General features: G+C 39.9%; 2 protein-coding genes across 7 annotated transcripts in view; both read right to left on the reverse strand.

Moving 5' to 3' along the window:
• Positions 1-309: 309 nt before the first annotated feature.
• LOC584490 (cytochrome P450 2J6) lies at positions 310-10,080 on the reverse strand. The gene is given in 10 exon segments (XM_030980127.1): positions 310-437; positions 1,250-1,346; positions 1,349-1,477; positions 2,721-2,954; positions 3,534-3,686; positions 4,762-4,873; positions 5,690-5,963; positions 6,631-6,826; positions 7,445-7,623; positions 9,951-10,080. Coding segments are annotated over 9 exon segments (1,395 nt in total). The 5' UTR covers positions 7,517-7,623; positions 9,951-10,080.
• A 7,676-nt stretch (positions 10,081-17,756) lies between these two features.
• Positions 17,757-19,475, reverse strand: part of LOC584509 (rho GTPase-activating protein 24) — a 44,030-nt gene continuing 42,311 nt past the window's right edge. For 4 of the 6 annotated variants that reach the window (XM_030979582.1, XM_030979585.1, XM_030979583.1 and 1 more), the window contains one exon: positions 17,758-18,416. In XM_030979582.1, coding sequence (XP_030835442.1) covers positions 18,330-18,416 — 87 coding nt within the window. In that variant the 3' untranslated portion in view covers positions 17,758-18,329. Of the gene's footprint in view, positions 18,417-19,475 lie in introns of all 6 variants that reach the window. The other 2 variants (XM_030979581.1, XM_030979580.1) reach the window with 1 other exon arrangement.

Raw genomic sequence — 19,475 nt, forward strand, 5'->3', positions numbered from 1 at the left:
TGCACTCTTGGGCCCTCCAGAGCCTAAAAGTGTGTTGCAGTCTTTAGTCAGTATTTGCTATACATTTTTTTTCTCACTTTTTCAAATTTCGAGGTGGGGACGTGTCCCCCCCCCCCGTCCCCCGGGATCGCCGCCCCTGTGGATAAACTATAATCTGGATAACTATTTTCCAGATAATTGGCCTGTCTGACACCGCCTATTGATTACATTGTGTTTTTAGGTAAAAATATACCAATCATCCAGGCAATATTTAAATGTTATTCTCTCTCAAGGCGCATGTGGTGTACGGTAGACAACTCCTTGTGCCGCCTAGGACCCCATCGAGGACAATGGTGGCGAGTTGTCTGGTTTCTTGAAGGTGAATCTGTGAAGAAGACTGGTAAAACCAAGGAACGTCTCCATCCGGGCAATCTGCTCTCCGATACAAACACGGCGTCCTGAGAAACAAAACAAATGTTGAAAAATTGAGGGGAAAAATGAGGGAGGAACGCCTTAATCTTGAAGTGCTGTCAGGGTTATCAAACAAGGTAAATGAGATCAACTTGTCACGAGTTTAACTTTAAGAAAATTTAGGCCTAATAATTGCCTAGGTGAAATACGGGGTCCTGGCGTACTTATCCGAATGTCAAATGTTGTTAGGTCCAAGATTCTGAGAGCGACAGAGCCAAAAATCCTGACACTATATACAGTGACAATAAACAGTGATTATGTTATAAAAATATAGTTAGTCAGACAAGAAAATGACAAAACATATCGCGGCTCGAAAAAAAAACATGTATTGATGATTTCAAAATTTATCGGAGGTGACTTCACCCCTGAGCCCTCATGACCCCCCCCCCCCCCCCCCCCGCCTTGTAGCCTACACTTGCATTATGACACGAATACAAGCCAAGACACGGTCACAACTGCCCTTGTACCTCTTCGCATCTAGTAATGTTTTATGATGGATTTCGCAGAAAATTTTTGCGTCGGACGCACAGGCATGCATTTCTATCGTAGGCACGAAGAAACGCGCAAGCTTCTACGATAAGGTGTTGGACATAAATTTACGAGGAGGGTGGAAAGCGCCTATACGAGGAATGAGGAAGGACGTGTGTGAATCGCAGGAGTTGGCCCACGACTCGACTGCACTGAGCTGAGGAAAAGTACGTGCAAAAAGACACACGGTGCAGTTGTGACCATAGCTTTAAAAATATCATTATATTAGTCCACATAATTATGGAGAGAAAAAAAAAAACAGTGAGCCTACCAGTACTGAAAATTATCAGATCATCTCTCTTGACCAACGTCCCATCTTCGCTAAGAAACCTCTCAGGTGTGAAGGCATCAGAATCATCCAGAAGTTCTTGTTGTTCAACACATTCCAGATGTTTGAGAAAATGATAGTGTCCTTTGGTATGGTGTAGCCTTTGATTGTGACATCAGCAGCAGCCACGTGGGGCACACCCATTGCACCTACAGCCCCTTTACGCTGGACCTTAACGAAAATACGGACATTAATGGACAATTCTTAATTCATGTAATAAACATAACATCAAAGGCGTTTCATGCCCGTTGGGGTCATTTGTCTGACGTCATAGGACTGGTTCGATCAACCCATGGTGCGGTCATTACTGCACCGTGGGAGGTGGCATCGTACATACAAGGCATTAGGGAATTTTAGATTTGCACGACGAGAACGTGGACTGCTCGTGTGACATCCTTTTAGGCAATGAGATAGTTTACAGATAGCACATGGTACAAATTAATGACCCCAAATATCCACAGATCTTTTACACATGGAGAACTTCCACTTTGAGCATCTTACAATAATAACTGCCAATTAAAGTCCTAGATGTGCTTCATGAATACCTTTTGTTTGCCCTCTTGAAGATAATACTTCCACCTGCGTATCTTAGAATGTTCCGTTGGTGCATAAATGAATAATGTTACATAACTTTCATGAGCGCATATCCTGTATTCATCTCTGGATGGTTTTACCTTTTTGGTGCAAATGACCTTTATCTGCCCATGCGCAGATTGTATCTGTGAACTTTCTTATTGTGACGTCCTTTTAAGGCACTGGTAGTGCCCGGCAGTGCCATAAAAGGATGTCGCATTGCCTTAAAAGCATGTCACACATAGTCCACGTTCTCGTCGTGCAAATCTAAAAGTCCCTATTGACAAGTTGACTGTGCATCCATGGCATCGAATCGCTTGAATGATCGTGGTCTAACTGCATGCCTTCATTGAATTGATCAACGCAGGCTAATGACGCAATCGAAATTATTCCTTCTGTGTATATTTATGTACGGGCATTAGAGGGGCATATCATTGGCATCGCGTTATTTCCTAGTCCGAATAAGCATTGAAAGACATACCTTCGCCGGTAAGCACTATTTTTGTTTTGTAGCCCTCGAAAATGAGGGGACCCATCTCCAAAAAAGGGTAAAATTAACGTGTTTTTACCCTTTTTTCCAGGAGAGGTGGGGGGGGGGGGTGGCCTTGGATGCGCCACTGCCCCCAGGAACTTAAGTTACGTGTGCGACAGACATTATTAGACAATATAGTTTGAAGGTTTACTGGACCAAAGGTAACAGTCCCCAAGACCAGAAGTGGCGATCAGTAGTTGACTTTTTTTTTTCGTGCTGTAGCCGTCCAAATAATCATAAAACATTGCACGCGCCAAGGCCCGCTTGATCATTACTGAAAATGAGAATGTCACAAACGATCCGACTCACCTCCATCAGCACAGCGCACGTGTAAGGGAGATTCTTTCGATCCTGCCACCCCGGCATCCGTTCTCTTCCGACCACCTGATCGAGCTCTGCCTGGACACGTGACTGGACCTCAGGGAAGGCCATCATGTAAATGAAACACCACTTGAGCGTGGTCGTCGTCGTCTCGGTTCCCGCGATGAAGAGGTCACTGATGAGGTATTTCAGGTTCAGTTGATCGAAATACGAAGCTGCTCCCTACATTGAAACAAAGAGATACGTCCTGGACTAAACTCAAGCTAGCTGTTCCAGGGTTTAAAAAAGATGGGTTGTACGACACTTGCTCCTATATATAGTACAATCACTCCGCTACAGTAAGCGAATTCTTTATCCAACCCTTGACCCAACACTAAGCCCAAATATTGCAATATTATTTAGGGTGATTCATACATAACAAGACTATTTAAGACGTATATGTTACAGAAACGTGCAGCTCGCTTAATTACAATATATTTGATCAAACTAAATACATCCATATTTATGTTTAAATTTCTTACTTTACTTTTAACCATCTGTTTTTATTAATACGTTCTAAACAAGTCTTCTATTTAATAAATCGTGTCACCCGAACAGAGAGGTACCCGACCTTTCTTGAATATGGGGGTATGATTTCATATAATGTTCGTGTAACCGACAGCCCGACGCGACGCGACGCGACGTCACGGTGCGGTGGAACGAAGTAAGCCAAATAAAAATGATACAATCACTCTAGACCATGGTGTGGTGTAAATTTCCTTCAATAATTCGGATCTCTTTATCTGTAACTGTAAGCCTCACCTGAGTCTCTTCCAACTTAATCAGATACTGGTCGATGAGATCCTTTGGGTGATCAGGGTCTAGGTCCTTCATGTGGGAATCAAGCTGGGCCTGGCTAAACGCCAATAACCTATCGACAGTGTTCACGAATTGCTTAACGAATCCGAACGGAGTCTTCGAAATGCCTGGTATGGGGAATGAAGAAGGCCCAGCCTCCGGTCCCCGCGAGTCTCGCGATGTTGTTCAACAAGTATAGAACCTGAAAACGAAAGAAGGAGTATAAGCAGGGGTGGTGTTTCCAGCGACGTCACTCGATAAATTGACATAACGCCCGGTTATTTTGTACTCTAAGGGCCGGTCGAGTCAAATTTCGCCAACCGAATTGCAGACTCAGTCCGCCTCTGGCGCTGGGAAATGTCTAGCATACCGAGTCTATCAATGCTACATATTAAACTTGTATTGTGATCATTTTGTTGTAATACCAAGAAAAGTATTTTAACGATGTATCACTTTTTAACGGAATAAAGGAATGGAACAGACTAGTCTGGGGCACACATAGCCTATTATACAACAGGAGATTTCCCCCCATGATTTCCAACATTATTTAGCTCTCTATTGTCCCAATTTTGTTGTGGAAGTAAGATCAAATAACAGTGCCGTTCAACGAAATATATCACACTTTTACATAATCAAATAATCAATGGTAAACTTTGGAGGGGCGAGGTGAGGAATCGATAAAAGACGAAAGATTTCCATTCAACTTAAAAATTGCAAAATGTGATTAACATCAAGGTATTTCCCTTTTCGAAAGGCTTCAGCCCATGATCGATTGCCAAAAAGAGAGAGGTGGCGGGAGAAAGATTGACACGTACTGTCTGTGTCCTTCTCTCCCGTCATGCATTCGGTCCTCGGTGTACACGAGGCGTCATTTACATTGCGCTTTTTAAGGACATTCAGGTAAACATTAGTTTACAGAACAGGACCAAATACGTTTAATAGGCCCTTGGCAGCGTCTCAACAGACCATCATACTAAGGACTTTTAGATTTGCACGACGAGAACGTGGACTGCCATGTGTGACATCCTTTTAAGGCGATGTGACGTCCTTTTAAGGCACTGGCAGTGCCCGGCAGTGCCTTAAAAGCACGTCACATTGCCTTAAAAGGATGTCATACATAGCAGTTCACGTTCACGTCGTGCAAATCCAAAAGTCCCTAATACGTACAAGTTCACCGACATCTATTTAAAACGCGTGCATTGGGCAGAGATGCAACACCTTGACGCTGGAATGCAATGGCGAGGACAAGATTTCTGATCAGTATAACGAAGGTCTGCGTCGAACACATCACTGGATTTATAGGCCTACAAACCAATATGAGTGGTATAACAAGTTGGTTTATTTCAGGGGTATTCGATGTTGATATTAATTTGGTTTTAATAGAAGCAGAAAAATGAGAGAAAAGGCGAAAGTTTGAACAAAAACCAACTAAAAATAAGAAAGTGATACAGTCATGAAGGTGCGATTAATCAAAAAACATATAGCAACTAGGTGACGGTGACGTATCTAGCCAGGTGCTTTCCCATTTGCCCTGTACAAATAATAATAATAATAATAATAATTTTCAATCATGGATTTACCCTAATATAATTATCGGAAATATGTTTTATGCAACCCCCGTAAGAAACAAATCTATTCCGTCATCAATAATTTAAAAAATGAAACTTTATGAAATTTGATGTATTGAACTAATTTAACAGGACCTCGCAAAAACGTCACAGCTTTGCAAATTTGTTCACCTCTGATGCAAACTTCAAAAATTCATATATCTTCCTATTTTCAATCGGATATTGTTCAAACGTCCACTAATTTATTTCTCAAATTTTATCTGCTTTTGACAAAACCTACTTAATATCATGGTGGACTTCCTCATACCAAATATCCTTATCTGATTTTCTTTCCTCTTTCCTGATTTTAGCTAGGTGTCATTTCAATTTATCCAGATCAATTTGAGTGACTATGTGCGAGTAATGCAATGCAATGTTTTCCCTGCTTATTGTTGTTGTTGTTATTGAGATTAACGGCGTTTCCAAAGAGCGTCAGAGAGCGCGCCAGTCTCTGACGCACATATATACCAGCAAAATAACGCCTTGTGTGCAACAACGGGCATATAATGCTTTCAAAGTAGAGACCATACATGCTGAAAATCTGTATCGCTGTACTGGTACTGCGTTCCGAAGACAATCGAACAGATGACGTTGGCAACGGCTTGCTCGAAGAGGACATTTGGGTTGAAGGCAGTTCCTTTCTTTTCCTCGATGGCGCCCCCAAGCTGGGCCATCTCTGCTGCTATGGTGTCTTCGTAGCTCTTCTTGCCAACCCCGAGACTGCGAAAGACAGAGAAGGTAAACTTGCGATGTTCCTTCCACGAATCTCCAACACCAAGAATCAGACCTACAATCGTTATTGGATCAGAAAATAGAATCCCTGTACCTTTAGCATCATACTATGTGAATCGTGTCGCAATTGCGTGAAAACGGCTGATAGCAGGAAGACTCCCCAGGGAGAGGAGATGTTGCAAATTCATGCATGAATGAATTCGATGACTGGGGTAATAATGCAAATAATTTAAATTTGATTTACGCCTTTGTGTTCCTATTTGGTCGAGAATATAAATGACATTGTAACCATACAAGAATGAATCCCTATTTGCATATTCTTCAAATATCTGATTCAGTTTTTCTGTTTCATAATAAGTCACGATGGACAACGTGGAAGATGCACAGACGCCGAATCAACTCAAAAACGAAACGCAGGGCCAGTCTTATTATGCCATATATAGGTACATTTTTCATAAGTCTGTGCTATCATGCTAATCAAACTTTCGTCTTCAATAAAAATGGTTAAATCAAATTGAAGACTACCAAACTATTTGGAATACGGGCAGTTAAGGGCGAAATCCTGGGATCCGTTTTACAAAGCCTTTTTTCAATGACAAATGACAAAAATCAGTGACAAATCTGTTGATAACCAATCAGAAGCAAGAATTTCAGTAGCTTATAACAAAAAAACTGTCATTTGTCACTGATGACAAGTTTTGTGAAACACCCTCAGATCTTACCAAGTTGTCCCACTCCAGACATTTCAGTCAGCATTTGGCTATGTGGTCGGCTCTGCAGATCAGGATGGCGGAATGCTTCCGAGATTACCTCATAGAGTTCAAGTGCACCACTAACTTGGGGCCAGCACGGAAAGAAGTTATATCTCCGTACTTGTCCGCCCATGACGAGAAGAGGGCAAGGAGGTCCGACCGGCTTCTGCAAAAAAAGGATGATGACATGGATGTTGATGACGCTGACGATGATGTAATAGATTATGATGATGATAATGGTAATAAGGGTGTTGGTGATAATTATATGTTGGTGGTAATGATCAGTGAATTGATAGTAGTACTCACATATTAGACATACGGGGATGTGCTGCTCTAATGGATCACTTTTTCACAAACAATACCTAAATATGGGTCCCAATTTGAACAAAAATATAACTAAACATGGGTCCGTTTTTTCAAAGTTTCCACAATTTTGTAAAATGGGCCTTTATTTATAGAAAATGGCCTGTAAAATGAGTAGGAGTTTCGAGGCTTGACACACCCCCGTCCAAACCAAATCTGATTACCCCCCCCCCCCCCCACCCCCTTCCTGGTGTGACGCAGTCCTACTCCAGATGAATAGGGACTTTTTAGATTTGCACGACGAGAACGTGGATCTAGCTGCCACGTGTGACATCCTTTTAAGGCAATGTGACGTCCTTTTAAGGCACTGCCGGGCACTGCCAGTGCCTTAAAAGGACGTCACAACGTTCTCTTCGAGCAAATCTAAAATTCCCTAATGACGCTTCGTGTGCAACGGGCATTAGAGAGTAAAAAGCATTACCTTATGAGTTTGAAAGCAACGCGAGCAGAGGTATTCCCGTCGGCCCGGGGGAAGGTTCTTAGGTCGAGTCATCAGGTGTTTCACAATCACACAGCCACTAGACCAACTAAAGCCGTTACCAATAAATGGTAAATTGTCATCTGATTCAAATCCATGATGATAGTTTAATTACCGGCTCTCTAATAAAAAAGGAACAACAAAATGATTAAATTAATACTTTGAACATTGACAACGTAGGATTAACCATCATTTTTGTTAAATCATTATCATTGTAGACCTATTGCGTTCACGAGTAAAACGTCGGTAAATTAGCACAAAGCATGACAGGAAAGTCCTAAGTTTGAATATGATTTAGTGCGCCACTTATAATCTTGATAATATGCCCGTTCCATAATTATGTAGGCAACATTATTATTCTTACGACAACAGCAAAGGGAAAGATATGCAAAACATGGCTACATTACATTTAATTGTTTTTACACTAAAAAAAAAAGTACAATCCACTAACACATGAATAAAGAATAGTATCACAAAGCGTTTATTTAAAAATAAATATACCTCGACCTCCAGAGAGGAATCACTAAGAACTTTTAGATTCGCACGAAGACAATGGGGATTGCTACGCTCGATGTCCTTTTAATGCACTGCCTTGAATGGACGTCACATGTATCAGTCCACGAAAATCAAAAGTCCCTATTGTGGGGCTTCGACGCCCTAAACTTTTTGTTTGATGCCGCCTCTTAACCATTGCATACTGGATCCTAGTGTTCACTGTATTAAGCCTATTGGAATGAGAAAATTCAGTAATCAACAGGTTAAAACCCGCGGTCTTGTGAAAAACGGCTGAAACCAGCACGAACCTGTGCCTCTTAGGATTCATATCTCGACAAATCCTGTATTTGGGGCAGAGATCTTTCTCTTTCTCAGTTTTTCTCCTTTTATCTCATTAATTAGAAGTAGTCTGGCGGTGCTAGGGTATTGGATATTAATTGTTCCTTAAAGGGACTTAGTAAAATTATTCAGATGAGAGCAAATGCTGAGAATTAGGTAGTGACTTCAATGCTAGATGTAAAATTAAAGGTAATCTGAAAGTTTGATTGAAAACGGACCATCATTAACGATACAATGGAAAAAAATGATCTGGGGGGCGTTTCACAAAACTTGTCATCAGTGACCAATGACAGTTTTTGTTATAAGCTACTGAAAACCTTGCTTCTGATTGGTTATCAGCAGATTTCTCACTGATTTTTGTCGTTTGTCATTGAAAAAAGGCTTTGTGAAACGGGTCCCTGATCGATTCCTTCATTCTCCCAACTATATTATAACAATTTAATTACATTTAAGTGAATGTAAATCGTCACAAAGCAATGAATTGCTCTATTTTGCCTGATAGAGGGTAATTATAAGCACAGTAGAAGAAATATAATAAGTAACATTTCATACAAAAAGATACATTTTTCATCAACCTTCAACAATGTTACAGAGTCACTTTAAATGTATTTACACAATAACACTACCGGGGCTATGGTGAATTATGTATTCCTGGAAAAATTTCCTGGGGAAATCCGCAAGTACTTTTTGTATAGCTATTCTGTATAACTAAATATATTTGTGGGTTTCCGTGACAAAATCTCTTCCAAATTCTGACCACTGTTGTCCCTCTGACGGTCGGTAATGAAAATACAGTGCGTATCAAAAGAGTGTATACCAAACTTTGGTAACTTCGGATTACATAGTTATAATTTAAGGGTAACTTATACCCTGTGTATACCATATTCATAATTGTGCTGAAACGGATGAGTGTGCAGCAGCTTTTCAAACATTAATTGAAATCATTTCGCTTTTTCATCCAAAGTCCTCGACGATGATCGCACATATGCTCGAGGAGGAAGAGCAAAAGAAAATTATGTGTAAGCAACAAACGAAGGATCAAAACTTAGCCTATGCCACTACAACTTCCGGTACAACTTTCTGAAAGCAGCATGAAATTTGCTTTAAGTAGGCGCCTTCCAGGGGGGTAGGAAATTTTCCATAAAAAACTAAAAAGGCTGGAATACATTGAGAAGTGCGAGTATAGATCAATAGGGACTTTTAGATTTGCACAACGACAACGTGGATTGCTATGATCGACGTCCTTTTAATGCACTGCCTTGAATGGACGTCACACGTTTCAGTCCCCGCAAATCTAAAAGTCCCTAATATCACACTCTGATCCCCCTTCCATCCACCTTCACCCCTTCCCCAACTTTTGGGAAAAGAGTCCTGGATCCGCCACTGTATTATCAGTGAATGTGCATGTATTCCGCAATTCAACATATTCAACAATACAAACAGTGTTGCATAATTATAATCAGCAAATGAAGAATCCACTGCACTCTGCAAACATTATAGGCCTATATATACCTTACAATATTACAGAAATCTATAATGCCATATTATGCGGATTGTAATCATTCGGTAATTATGATGTCAGAAAAAGACCGGATTAATAAAAAAATATATTTACCTTGCTCAGATCTAGACCCTGTGCTTTGACGACTTAACAGTTTGTGCCTGCAACATTTATTAGTACGATGGTTATTGTACGGTGGTAAACATGCAGGTACTCAACATGATACTGTACAGTGGTTATAACAATAGTAAGCCTTCAATCGGGGGAAAAACAAATCTAGACAGAAGAGAAGGCAAAGAGCCATAAAAAAGACGGTAAGCCGAGCGTCGAAAAGGCCTCCCCCCCCCCCCCACCATTCAGTATTATTTAGGGTGCGCATATGCACGTTCCCTAAGATCCCTTTGAAAGCACCCCCCCCCCCCCCCCCCCCCCCCCCTCACACTAGCTCCCTAATTAGTCCGGTGTGTAAAGTCAATAAGGCCCGATTTTGTGTGTGTATTACGAGCATGCAGACTTTGTTGCGTGGAAAGTACCCCTTTACCGGAGATTTTGGGAACATGAATGCGGTCCTTCCGTTCCCGGAGTGGGGGGGGGGGGGGGGGGGGGGGGGGGGGGGGGGGGAGATAACAAAGTTTTTTAAAAATCACAGGGTAAAGAAGGTTACAAAGAAATAAATATGGAATGAGATACCAAAATGAGCAACGTGAAAAAGCCCTTCACATGACTTCACGTCACGGTCTCAAGAAATCGAAATGGTTTACAAAATGAGGCCGGGAGCATCGTGCGAAGACCGTCACAGTCGACAACATGAACATATAAGATAACAAAATAAAATAATAAAAGTCTTGTGCAAGTTCTGGTGAGGAGCTGAAACACGTTCATGTGCTTTTTGTTATAAATAAAAACGAATACTTTCAAGTCGTTATTGACATCTATGACAACATACTACAACGTGCGTATACAGGTTGTTGGTTCTCATTATATTTGTGTTATTAAATGTGCCCCCTACAACCTCCGGCTATACTGCCTTTCATCGTGGTGGTAGAAATAGGGTATACCTGTTACTACACAAAGCTTCTCCGAATGTCTTATGACCCAAAAGGACACACTTTGAAAGCGACAATGGGTTATACAGGTAAAAGTTTAAGGGGCACTTATGAAAGGGCAGTTATATAGAAAGGAAAATTGACACTCAAAATTAGCAAGGGGACAGGCCTGATAAAATCCCGATTTAAATCGGTTTCCCGATTTTTTTTATTTTTCCCGATTTTTCCCGATTTTTTTTTTCTTTCCCGATTTTAAAAAAAAAAAATTCTCTTTTTTTTCTTCTTTTTTTTGTTTTTATATAATTTTTTTTTCTTCTCTATTTTATCCTGATTTTCTCGATTTCCCTATTATTTACTCTATTCTTCCCTATTTTTGCCTATTTTCCCCCCAATTTTGTCCCAATTATCTTACTCGAAAGGGGGGAATGTAGTTAGATGCCATTTTCCCCGCGAATCCTCTTTTTTTTTTACTCAAGGGGGCGTGGTTTAGGGAAAACAAAAAATATTTTTTTTTTTAGAGCTCACTTATCATATGGAAAGGTGCATTTATGAAATAGGAAAAGGGGGTAGGCCTATAATGTCAAAGTAAAAAGGACCGACATTAGATTTGGATAGCCCTAATTATCAGAGGTGAAAATTAAGGAGCAATTGTGCAAAGGAGAAGGCAGTTGTCAAAGAAAAGGGACACCTTAATAGTTTTGAAAAGGGGCACTTAATTATCAGAGATGGAAAGTACACTTGAGAATTAGGGGTAAGGGACATTTATTAGAAAGAAAAAAGGGTACTTATCGGAAGTCAAAAAAGGGAGGGGGGGGGGGGGCTTTTCTTATGCAAAAGGGGGGGCAGTTTTGGGGTAATTGGAAAAGTGTAGGGTCCCTTGCCCCCCCCCCCCCTCCCCAGAGCCTCTGCACATACACATAATGTATACCAGCTGATGGTTTTAGACAAATTTATAGCACACTTTCCTCATCCGTCTGTCTTTTGTGCAGTACATGTATGTTTTTATTTTTAAATTATTACAATCTCTAAGTCTATGAACGGTCTCTAACCTTCTACATATCTCCCTCTCTGTACGCTCTCTAACAGCATCTCTCGTCCCTTTTCCTCATCTGAAATTTCTCTTAAAGGGAAAGTCCACCCCCAAATAAGTTTGTTTTCGATAGAGGCAGAATAATAAGAAAATCAGGTGAGTGAAAGTTTGAGCAAATTCTGAATGAAAATAAGAAAGTTATGAATTATTGAAGTTGTGATCAATCAAATACAAATTGGCAACTCTGTGACTTATTATACGAGCTCTCCTCATTTGCTTTGTGCATAATATTCCATAAAATCATGTTTTCTTCGTTATTGATGACGGAATATATATTTGTTCCTTGCAGGGGGAGTATAGAAACATATTTGCAATTATTATATTTAGGGTGCATGTATGGTTGAAATTTTTCTTGAGGAAAATGAAAATTTTAGATTTTTTAGTACTGAGCAAATGGAAGTTGAGCTCGCATGATACGTCATAGAGTTGCCAATTTGTGTTTGATTGATCACAACTTCAAAAATCCTAACTTCCTTATTTTTAATCGGAATTTGCTCAAACTTTCACTTCTTGTTTCTCTCATTTTTCTACTCCTATTAAAACTAACTTAATTTCAGGGTGGACTTTCCTTTAAGGTTTTTCCCACATTCTCTATTTCACCAAAGACTACAATGTTCACACATCCTTTTCAAGATTGTTTAAGGGGCAGTCTCTTCCAAGAAAGTAAGAAGACAAAACAACACACACACCAGGTAGTGAACTGCTTTTGTCATTGAAAATTCAGACAAAAGTACATTAATTCAAGTATAATACCTCACACAGGAAATTCATCAAAAGTTATTTCATTTATTCGATATAGTTATCTCATGTCATATACAATATACACAAAATATAATGTCCCAACTTTCCCCATACACAGAAAATAAAGTATATAAAGCCATACATATATACACAATTTGCTATTTCCAGTATAAAATATACGATGCATGCAAATTTGCATGCAAGTTGACAAAATAAATGTATGTATGGTCCAGCCACAAGTTTTGCGATTTCATCAAATTTAGAATCAAGCGGAATATTATTACTGGCTGAATTTTCAAGTCAAAATGATTTTGTCATGATCTGTAACAACATAATATTGAGGGACTATAAATCTATGATACTGCATATAACTCAGTTAAAAGAGGCAGACAATTGACATTATAGGTAGTTGAACCTTATTCATTGCCAGATTAATCTCCAGTAGTCTTTAAAACATTTGTATTTGAGACTTCTAAAATATTGTTTTATCATTGGTACTACATCTAGACATACAAATTTGTATTACCCCTCATATGCATGGGTGTCGATCCGGGGGGGATGGGGGGGATATATCCCCCCCAATATTTCAGTGGGGGGGATGGCCTGTACAATCATCCCCCCAATAATTCACCATCAAAAAATCAAAAAAAAATGAAGAGAAAAATTAAGGATGAGAGCCCGATGAGAGTAGTTAATGGTTATTACTCGCAAGATGACCATCAATATACACATTTTGCTATCTCATTTTCATAATACATACATACATGTATATACGAAGTAAATAAGGCAACCGTAAATGAGACAAGAATAAATTGAATTCTCGCTATCATATGGCTTCATCAGGAATTGATGTATTTATTCAATTTGTTCAATCAAGTACACGATACAATGAAGCGTCTTCTTTTACGAATAATTTAATGAAACGTAAAAGCTTCCGCGGAATGGGCGAAAAGGAATACAGACGAGGATTAAGAGTAATAATTTATTGAAACGTTAAAGCTTCCGCGCTTCGCGCGGTAGGGGAGAAACTGAGTTCATGAAGGACACGATACAACAAATCATTTTCTTTCACTAATGTGAAAGCTTCCGCGCTTCGTGCAGGAATGGGCGAAAATGAATTCAGACAAGGATTAAGAGACGAGAATGGTACACAGGATCGTCTTCTTTCTTTAATCATCTAATGAAAACACCAGAGCTTCCGCGCTACGCGCGGGGAAGGAGGAATTTGATTTAAACATTAAAGATTAAGATTCGAGAATGGTACATCGAATCGTCATCTTTCTTTAATAATCTGTCGATGAAACGTCAGAGCTTCCGCGCTTTGCGCGGAGAAAGGAGATCTTGATTCAAACAAGGATTTAGAGTCGAGAACGGTCCAACGAATCGTCTTCTTTCTCTTATAATTTAGTGAAACGTCAAAGCTTCCGCGTTTCGCGTGGTAGGGGAGAAACTGAATTCATGAAGGACACGATACAACAAATCGTCTTCTTTCTCCAATGTGAAAGCTTCCGCGCTTCGCGCAGGAATGGCGAAAATGAATTCAGACAAGGATTAAGAGACGAGAATGGTACATCGAATCGTCTTCTGTCTTTAATAATCTAATGACACGCCAGAGCTTCCGCGCTACGCGCGAGGAAGGGGAACTTGATTCAAACAAGGATTAAGAGTCGAGAACGGTCCAACGAATCATCTTCTTTCTCTAATAATTTAGTGAAACGCCAAAGCTTCCGCACTTCTGGGGGGGGGGGGAACTCCCCCTCCCTGCACGCAACCCCCTAGGGACCACGCTTCGCGTGCTCACTACCGCCCCCTGAAATGAAATCCTGGCTACGGCTTGGGAGGGGTGCAACTTGCCACACGCTTCTACCTCTTGATTGCTTTGATCCATTGCCGAAAATATTTTGGCACCTATCATCCCCCCCAACCACGGATACAAATCGACACCCTTGCTCATATGTCACTAACAAAATATATCATGTTCTTTCTATAAACCATAAGCTATAATTGTATTATCTCTACAAATCTATCCTGTAGCCGACAATATAATCCCAATGTCAACAAACACACACTCGTTTCTGATCCCTAATTTGATTTCGCTGATCCCATAACTTGTCAGAGGGCCCCTGTCCTCAGTATGAGTCATTTTGGTAGCAAACAACAGATGCAGAGAGCAAATTGGTAGCAGAACATGTCCTTGTACACCCAGGGCACAAATGCAATTCCCTCTCCAATCCCCCTCTCCTCCTCCCCCTCTCCCCCCCCCCCTCCCCCCCCCTCCCCCCCCCCCCTCTTCCCCCACCAAAAAAAAAAAAAATAAATAAATATTATATTCGCTATGGATTGAATTCCAACACTGGCACCTTATTTTGAAGTATGTTTTACATGCACTGTCCGTGTGACAAAAAGACAACTTTGGCGGCTCGCTGTTTGTTTCTTCTGTCTACGAAAGCAGATAAAATTAAAGAATGGTCAACACTTTGGAATGTTTTTTCTCTTTCTCAACATGGCATCTATTGTCTGACTTCACATCCGTTTGTGCCATTCTGCTGGGCACATGACCATGTACAACTCTGTAATTCACTTGATTCTGCGTGTTGATGAAAGTAAGCTAGGTAGATGGCAATATATATATCTGTGTATCAGGAATTGCTGAAAGTAGGGTTGAAGACTTTGTACAATATTAATATTTTTGTCACAATTCCAGCACCATAGAAGCCCATTATATTAACTGTACAAGTTATGCCAAAGAGACTTTGCAACATGAAGATAAAGCATAAATATAAAAACAAGACAGATGTGACTGCCTCTCCAATATGCCTCTGCCCAAGTTCAGTGAAGATCATGGCTTGAATCATCATTAAAATCACGATGAGAACAAAAAGCCTTCACTTACATAACCCTTGACCTTACAACCTTTGACCTCACAACCCCCAAATATGATCACCTGTGATGTGTAACAGTTACAGGTTCACAGCTCAAATAGATTATATTTGTTATTGATATGGTCACAACAAGGTTAAAGAGAGCAAACGTTGTCAAGCGTTGTTTCGCCTGCCTCTTGCGATGTGAGTGTCAGTGAGAACACAACATGTATATGAAAATTATGACATTTCAGGTTTTCAGAATGTGTATTTCGGTTCCGGCAGTTTACACTAAGCAATAATGGTAAAGTTGCATGAACTTTGTCCCTTGAGAATGAGAGAACACTGCTTGGGAATGCTGGTAATACTATCTCAGTTTACCATAATCATCAAGTGTGGAAACCAATGTTACAAATAAATAAATAAAGGCACAAAATAAACAAATTAAACTGAACGCAGTTAAGAATGATGCCTCCGCCTCCGAGTACAACATCCCTCATGTGCGACGTTTCTCATCTGACATGACCTCATGACCCCAAATCCTCTTGAGATTGTTCGTCCCTCAAAACATACCAAGAGGTTTGACTTGGATCATCTTTGAGAATGTATTCCCTAAGATAGCTTTGAGCCTTTGATCTCATCATCAAAGTTATAGTAATGTTTTGCATATAATTAGCCTACTGTACTTTTCATGGAAAGTTCATTGACCTTTCAATATTCAACCCGGGTCAGAATTCACCAATTCTGAACTGCGCCTTCAAGAGAAGTACCTGTGGTTTGAACTTGGTGATCCTACCTCAATGCTACAGAATACTATTGTGTGAACAGAGCTTTTTCATGGACAGTTCATTGACCTTTTGACCTGTGACCTTGGTCAAATTTTATCCATTTTCAAACTTGAACTGTGAGTTCAAGAGATGTACCTGTGGATTGAATTCCTACCTCAATGCAATAGAAAGTTACTATTACTGAGGTTAAAACTGGTAATTTCATAAAAATGACCTTTGACCTAAGAGACAGCAGGTCGGACATCCCCGAAACCATTTTGTCTCCAGCACCACATTAAGTAGGCAGAGGCATACAAATGTAATACAAATCTCTTCACAATACATGAAAGAAGGAGAAAGGCCAATCTATGATAACAAAAAGTTTACCAAAATTCCTTAGGATACTCAAACATATAAAAAAATAATTTCAGATTTGTTTCATATGCTCAATATTTAGAAGAAAAAGTATTTACACTTTGATACAATAGGAAATTCACACAAATATAATACATGTTAGAATGTTTAAAGCCTTCCTATATATAACATATTTATCTCTGCCCTGCATAATTTGGCTCGTAGAAAGGAAACGCTTCTTCATTTTGTTATCTAATAAAATATAATCTGTAAAAGCAGTTCATGGTAACAAAAGGCCTGCTTTCATCAGCTCAAGTTTGCCAAATAACCCGCTATTTTCAGACTTTGGATATTATCCCGAAGCTCGAAATTGCGTCTTCACCAGACCAATACGCTGATCACAAAATAGCTTGGACGGACGCAAATTACCCCACTATTTCCCAAATAGCGGGATAATTTCTCAGGATATTTTCATCGCCAAATATCCCGCTAATTGCAACTGAGAGCTGATGAAGACGCAAATTAACTGACTAATTTGCGATTCGGGATAGTTAAAATAGCGGGCTATTCGGGAAACTCGAGCTGATGAAAACAGACCTAAAGGCTAAAAAATTAGGCTACCGGTAGTCCATTCATCAAAAAAGAGCAATACTCAATGATGAATGCACGAGTGATTTATTGTCAAGATTCTGTTCATGCATGATCGATCAAAGCTTGACTATAAGGCACTTAGTCTAATTCCTTTTGCTTTGGCAAACTGTACCAATTAACAAAAGTGGTTGATTCTTTGTCATTTCTCTTATACGAATGACAGCTCGAAGAAACAAATACAAATGTAAGACACATGTTTCTTTAAAAATACCAAAGGCAGTATTCATCAATGAAAGTAGCTTTCCATCACACAAGTTGTCTCTCATCAGTTTAAGAGATGGATAGAGGAGGCGAGTCGGCTCAGTCGTTAAAGCGTCTGCCTGTCCTACCAAAGATCTTGGGTTCGAATCCAACCCAGATGGATGACTGAAGCCTGCGTTGTGTGTTAACGTACCCCTCCCCTTGTTTCATAGACGCAGGCTACCATATGTTAAGTAGAAAACACTCCGTCCCTCAGATAGGATGTTAAATGGAGGCCCCATGTAGAGGAGAGTCCCCAGAGAGAACCCACTGCACTATTTGTATATTAAAGAGTAGGGAAACCCTGGTGTAGTGGTCCACCTGTACACCCCCAATCATTTATAACAGGAGGAGACACCCGAGGGTTACAGTGATTCAGTTCGCTTTTCGCCTCCCAGGCACAGGTGACGCCAAATAATGCCAAATAAGGCACTTGTTCCATTAACTACATGGGGCAGTACTCATCAATAGAAGCAATGAGTTGCGATTGTCCATTTCTATTTCTACTCGATCCGTCAATGAGTTGTAATTAAAAGGATTCTATTTGAAACACAAAGAAAACACTTGAATGTACATAAGGCACAAGCTACTGAGATCTATACCAATCCATGATATCATTAATTGGTTAATCCCTCTCCCCATGGGTAGGAATCATAAATGTAAGCTTTGAAGCATTGAAATGTCACATTCTGTCCATCCCATGTAGATGAACTCTTGGAAGGCTCTATCGGTATTCCATTTGACTATTGCGGTCCATATTCATCGATGAAAGCGTTGAGTTGCTTTAGAAGCTGCTTGTTGCGTTCATCTGTCGCTCTCCTTGCACTTTCCTGATTGTAGGAAGAAAGAAAAGATTAAAGATTCAATAGAATAATCATTACTGATTATATACTTGTAATGATTGAAAAAGAGTACTGTAGGCAGTTTTGAAGTATTACCGGGGTGTGTTTCACAAAGACTAAGATCGACTTTAAGTTGAACTTAACTATGGCAGGCCATTCATGCCACTGGTTGCTCTCACCATTATGATCTTTAGATAATTTTTTTCCTTCGATAATGTATTATTGAACTAGATGGAATTTTGACTGCGCGCAGTCGAAAATGATGCCTCCGCCATAGAGCAATTTAAACAAGTTTGGAGTTTAAATCTCCAGTGGTTCTTGAGATATCATGATAACAATCTCAATGTATGGAATTTCATAAGTTGACCTCTGTGACCCTTGACCTTTGACCTACGTGCTCCAAAATCTAATCAGATTGTCTTCCTATGGTGATACACACTATCATTAAGTTTGAAGTTTAAATCTCCAGTGGTTCTTGAGATATTATGATATGGTGATACATACTATCATTAAGTTTGAAGTGAAAATTCTCCAGTGGTTCTTAAGATATCGCGATAACGATCTCAATGTATGGAATTTCATAAGTTGACCTCTGTGACCCTTGACCTTTGACCTACATGCTCCAAAATCTACTCAGATTGTCTTCCTATGGTGATACACACTATCATTAAGTTTGAAGTTTAAATCTCCAGTGGTTCTTGAGATATTATGATAACAATCTCAATGTATGGAATTTCATAAGTTGACCTCTGTGACCCTTGACCTTTGACCTACGTGCTCCAAAATCTAATCAGATCGTCTTCCTATGGTGATACATACTATCCTTAAGTTTGAAGTTTTTACATCTCCAGTGGTTCTTGAGATATCATGATAACAATCTCAATGTATGGAATTTCATAAGTTGACCTCTATGACCCTTGACCTTTGACCTACGTGCTCCAAAATGTAATCAGATTGTTTTCCTATAGTGATACACACTATCACTAAGTTTGAAGTTTAAATCTCCAGTGGTTCTTGATATATCATGATAACAATATCAATGTATGG

The sequence above is a fragment of the Strongylocentrotus purpuratus genome, unplaced genomic scaffold (genome assembly GCF_000002235.5).
Source record: "Strongylocentrotus purpuratus isolate Spur 01 unplaced genomic scaffold, Spur_5.0 spur5_scaffold_10, whole genome shotgun sequence".
Lineage (NCBI taxonomy): Eukaryota > Metazoa > Echinodermata > Echinoidea > Camarodonta > Strongylocentrotidae > Strongylocentrotus > Strongylocentrotus purpuratus.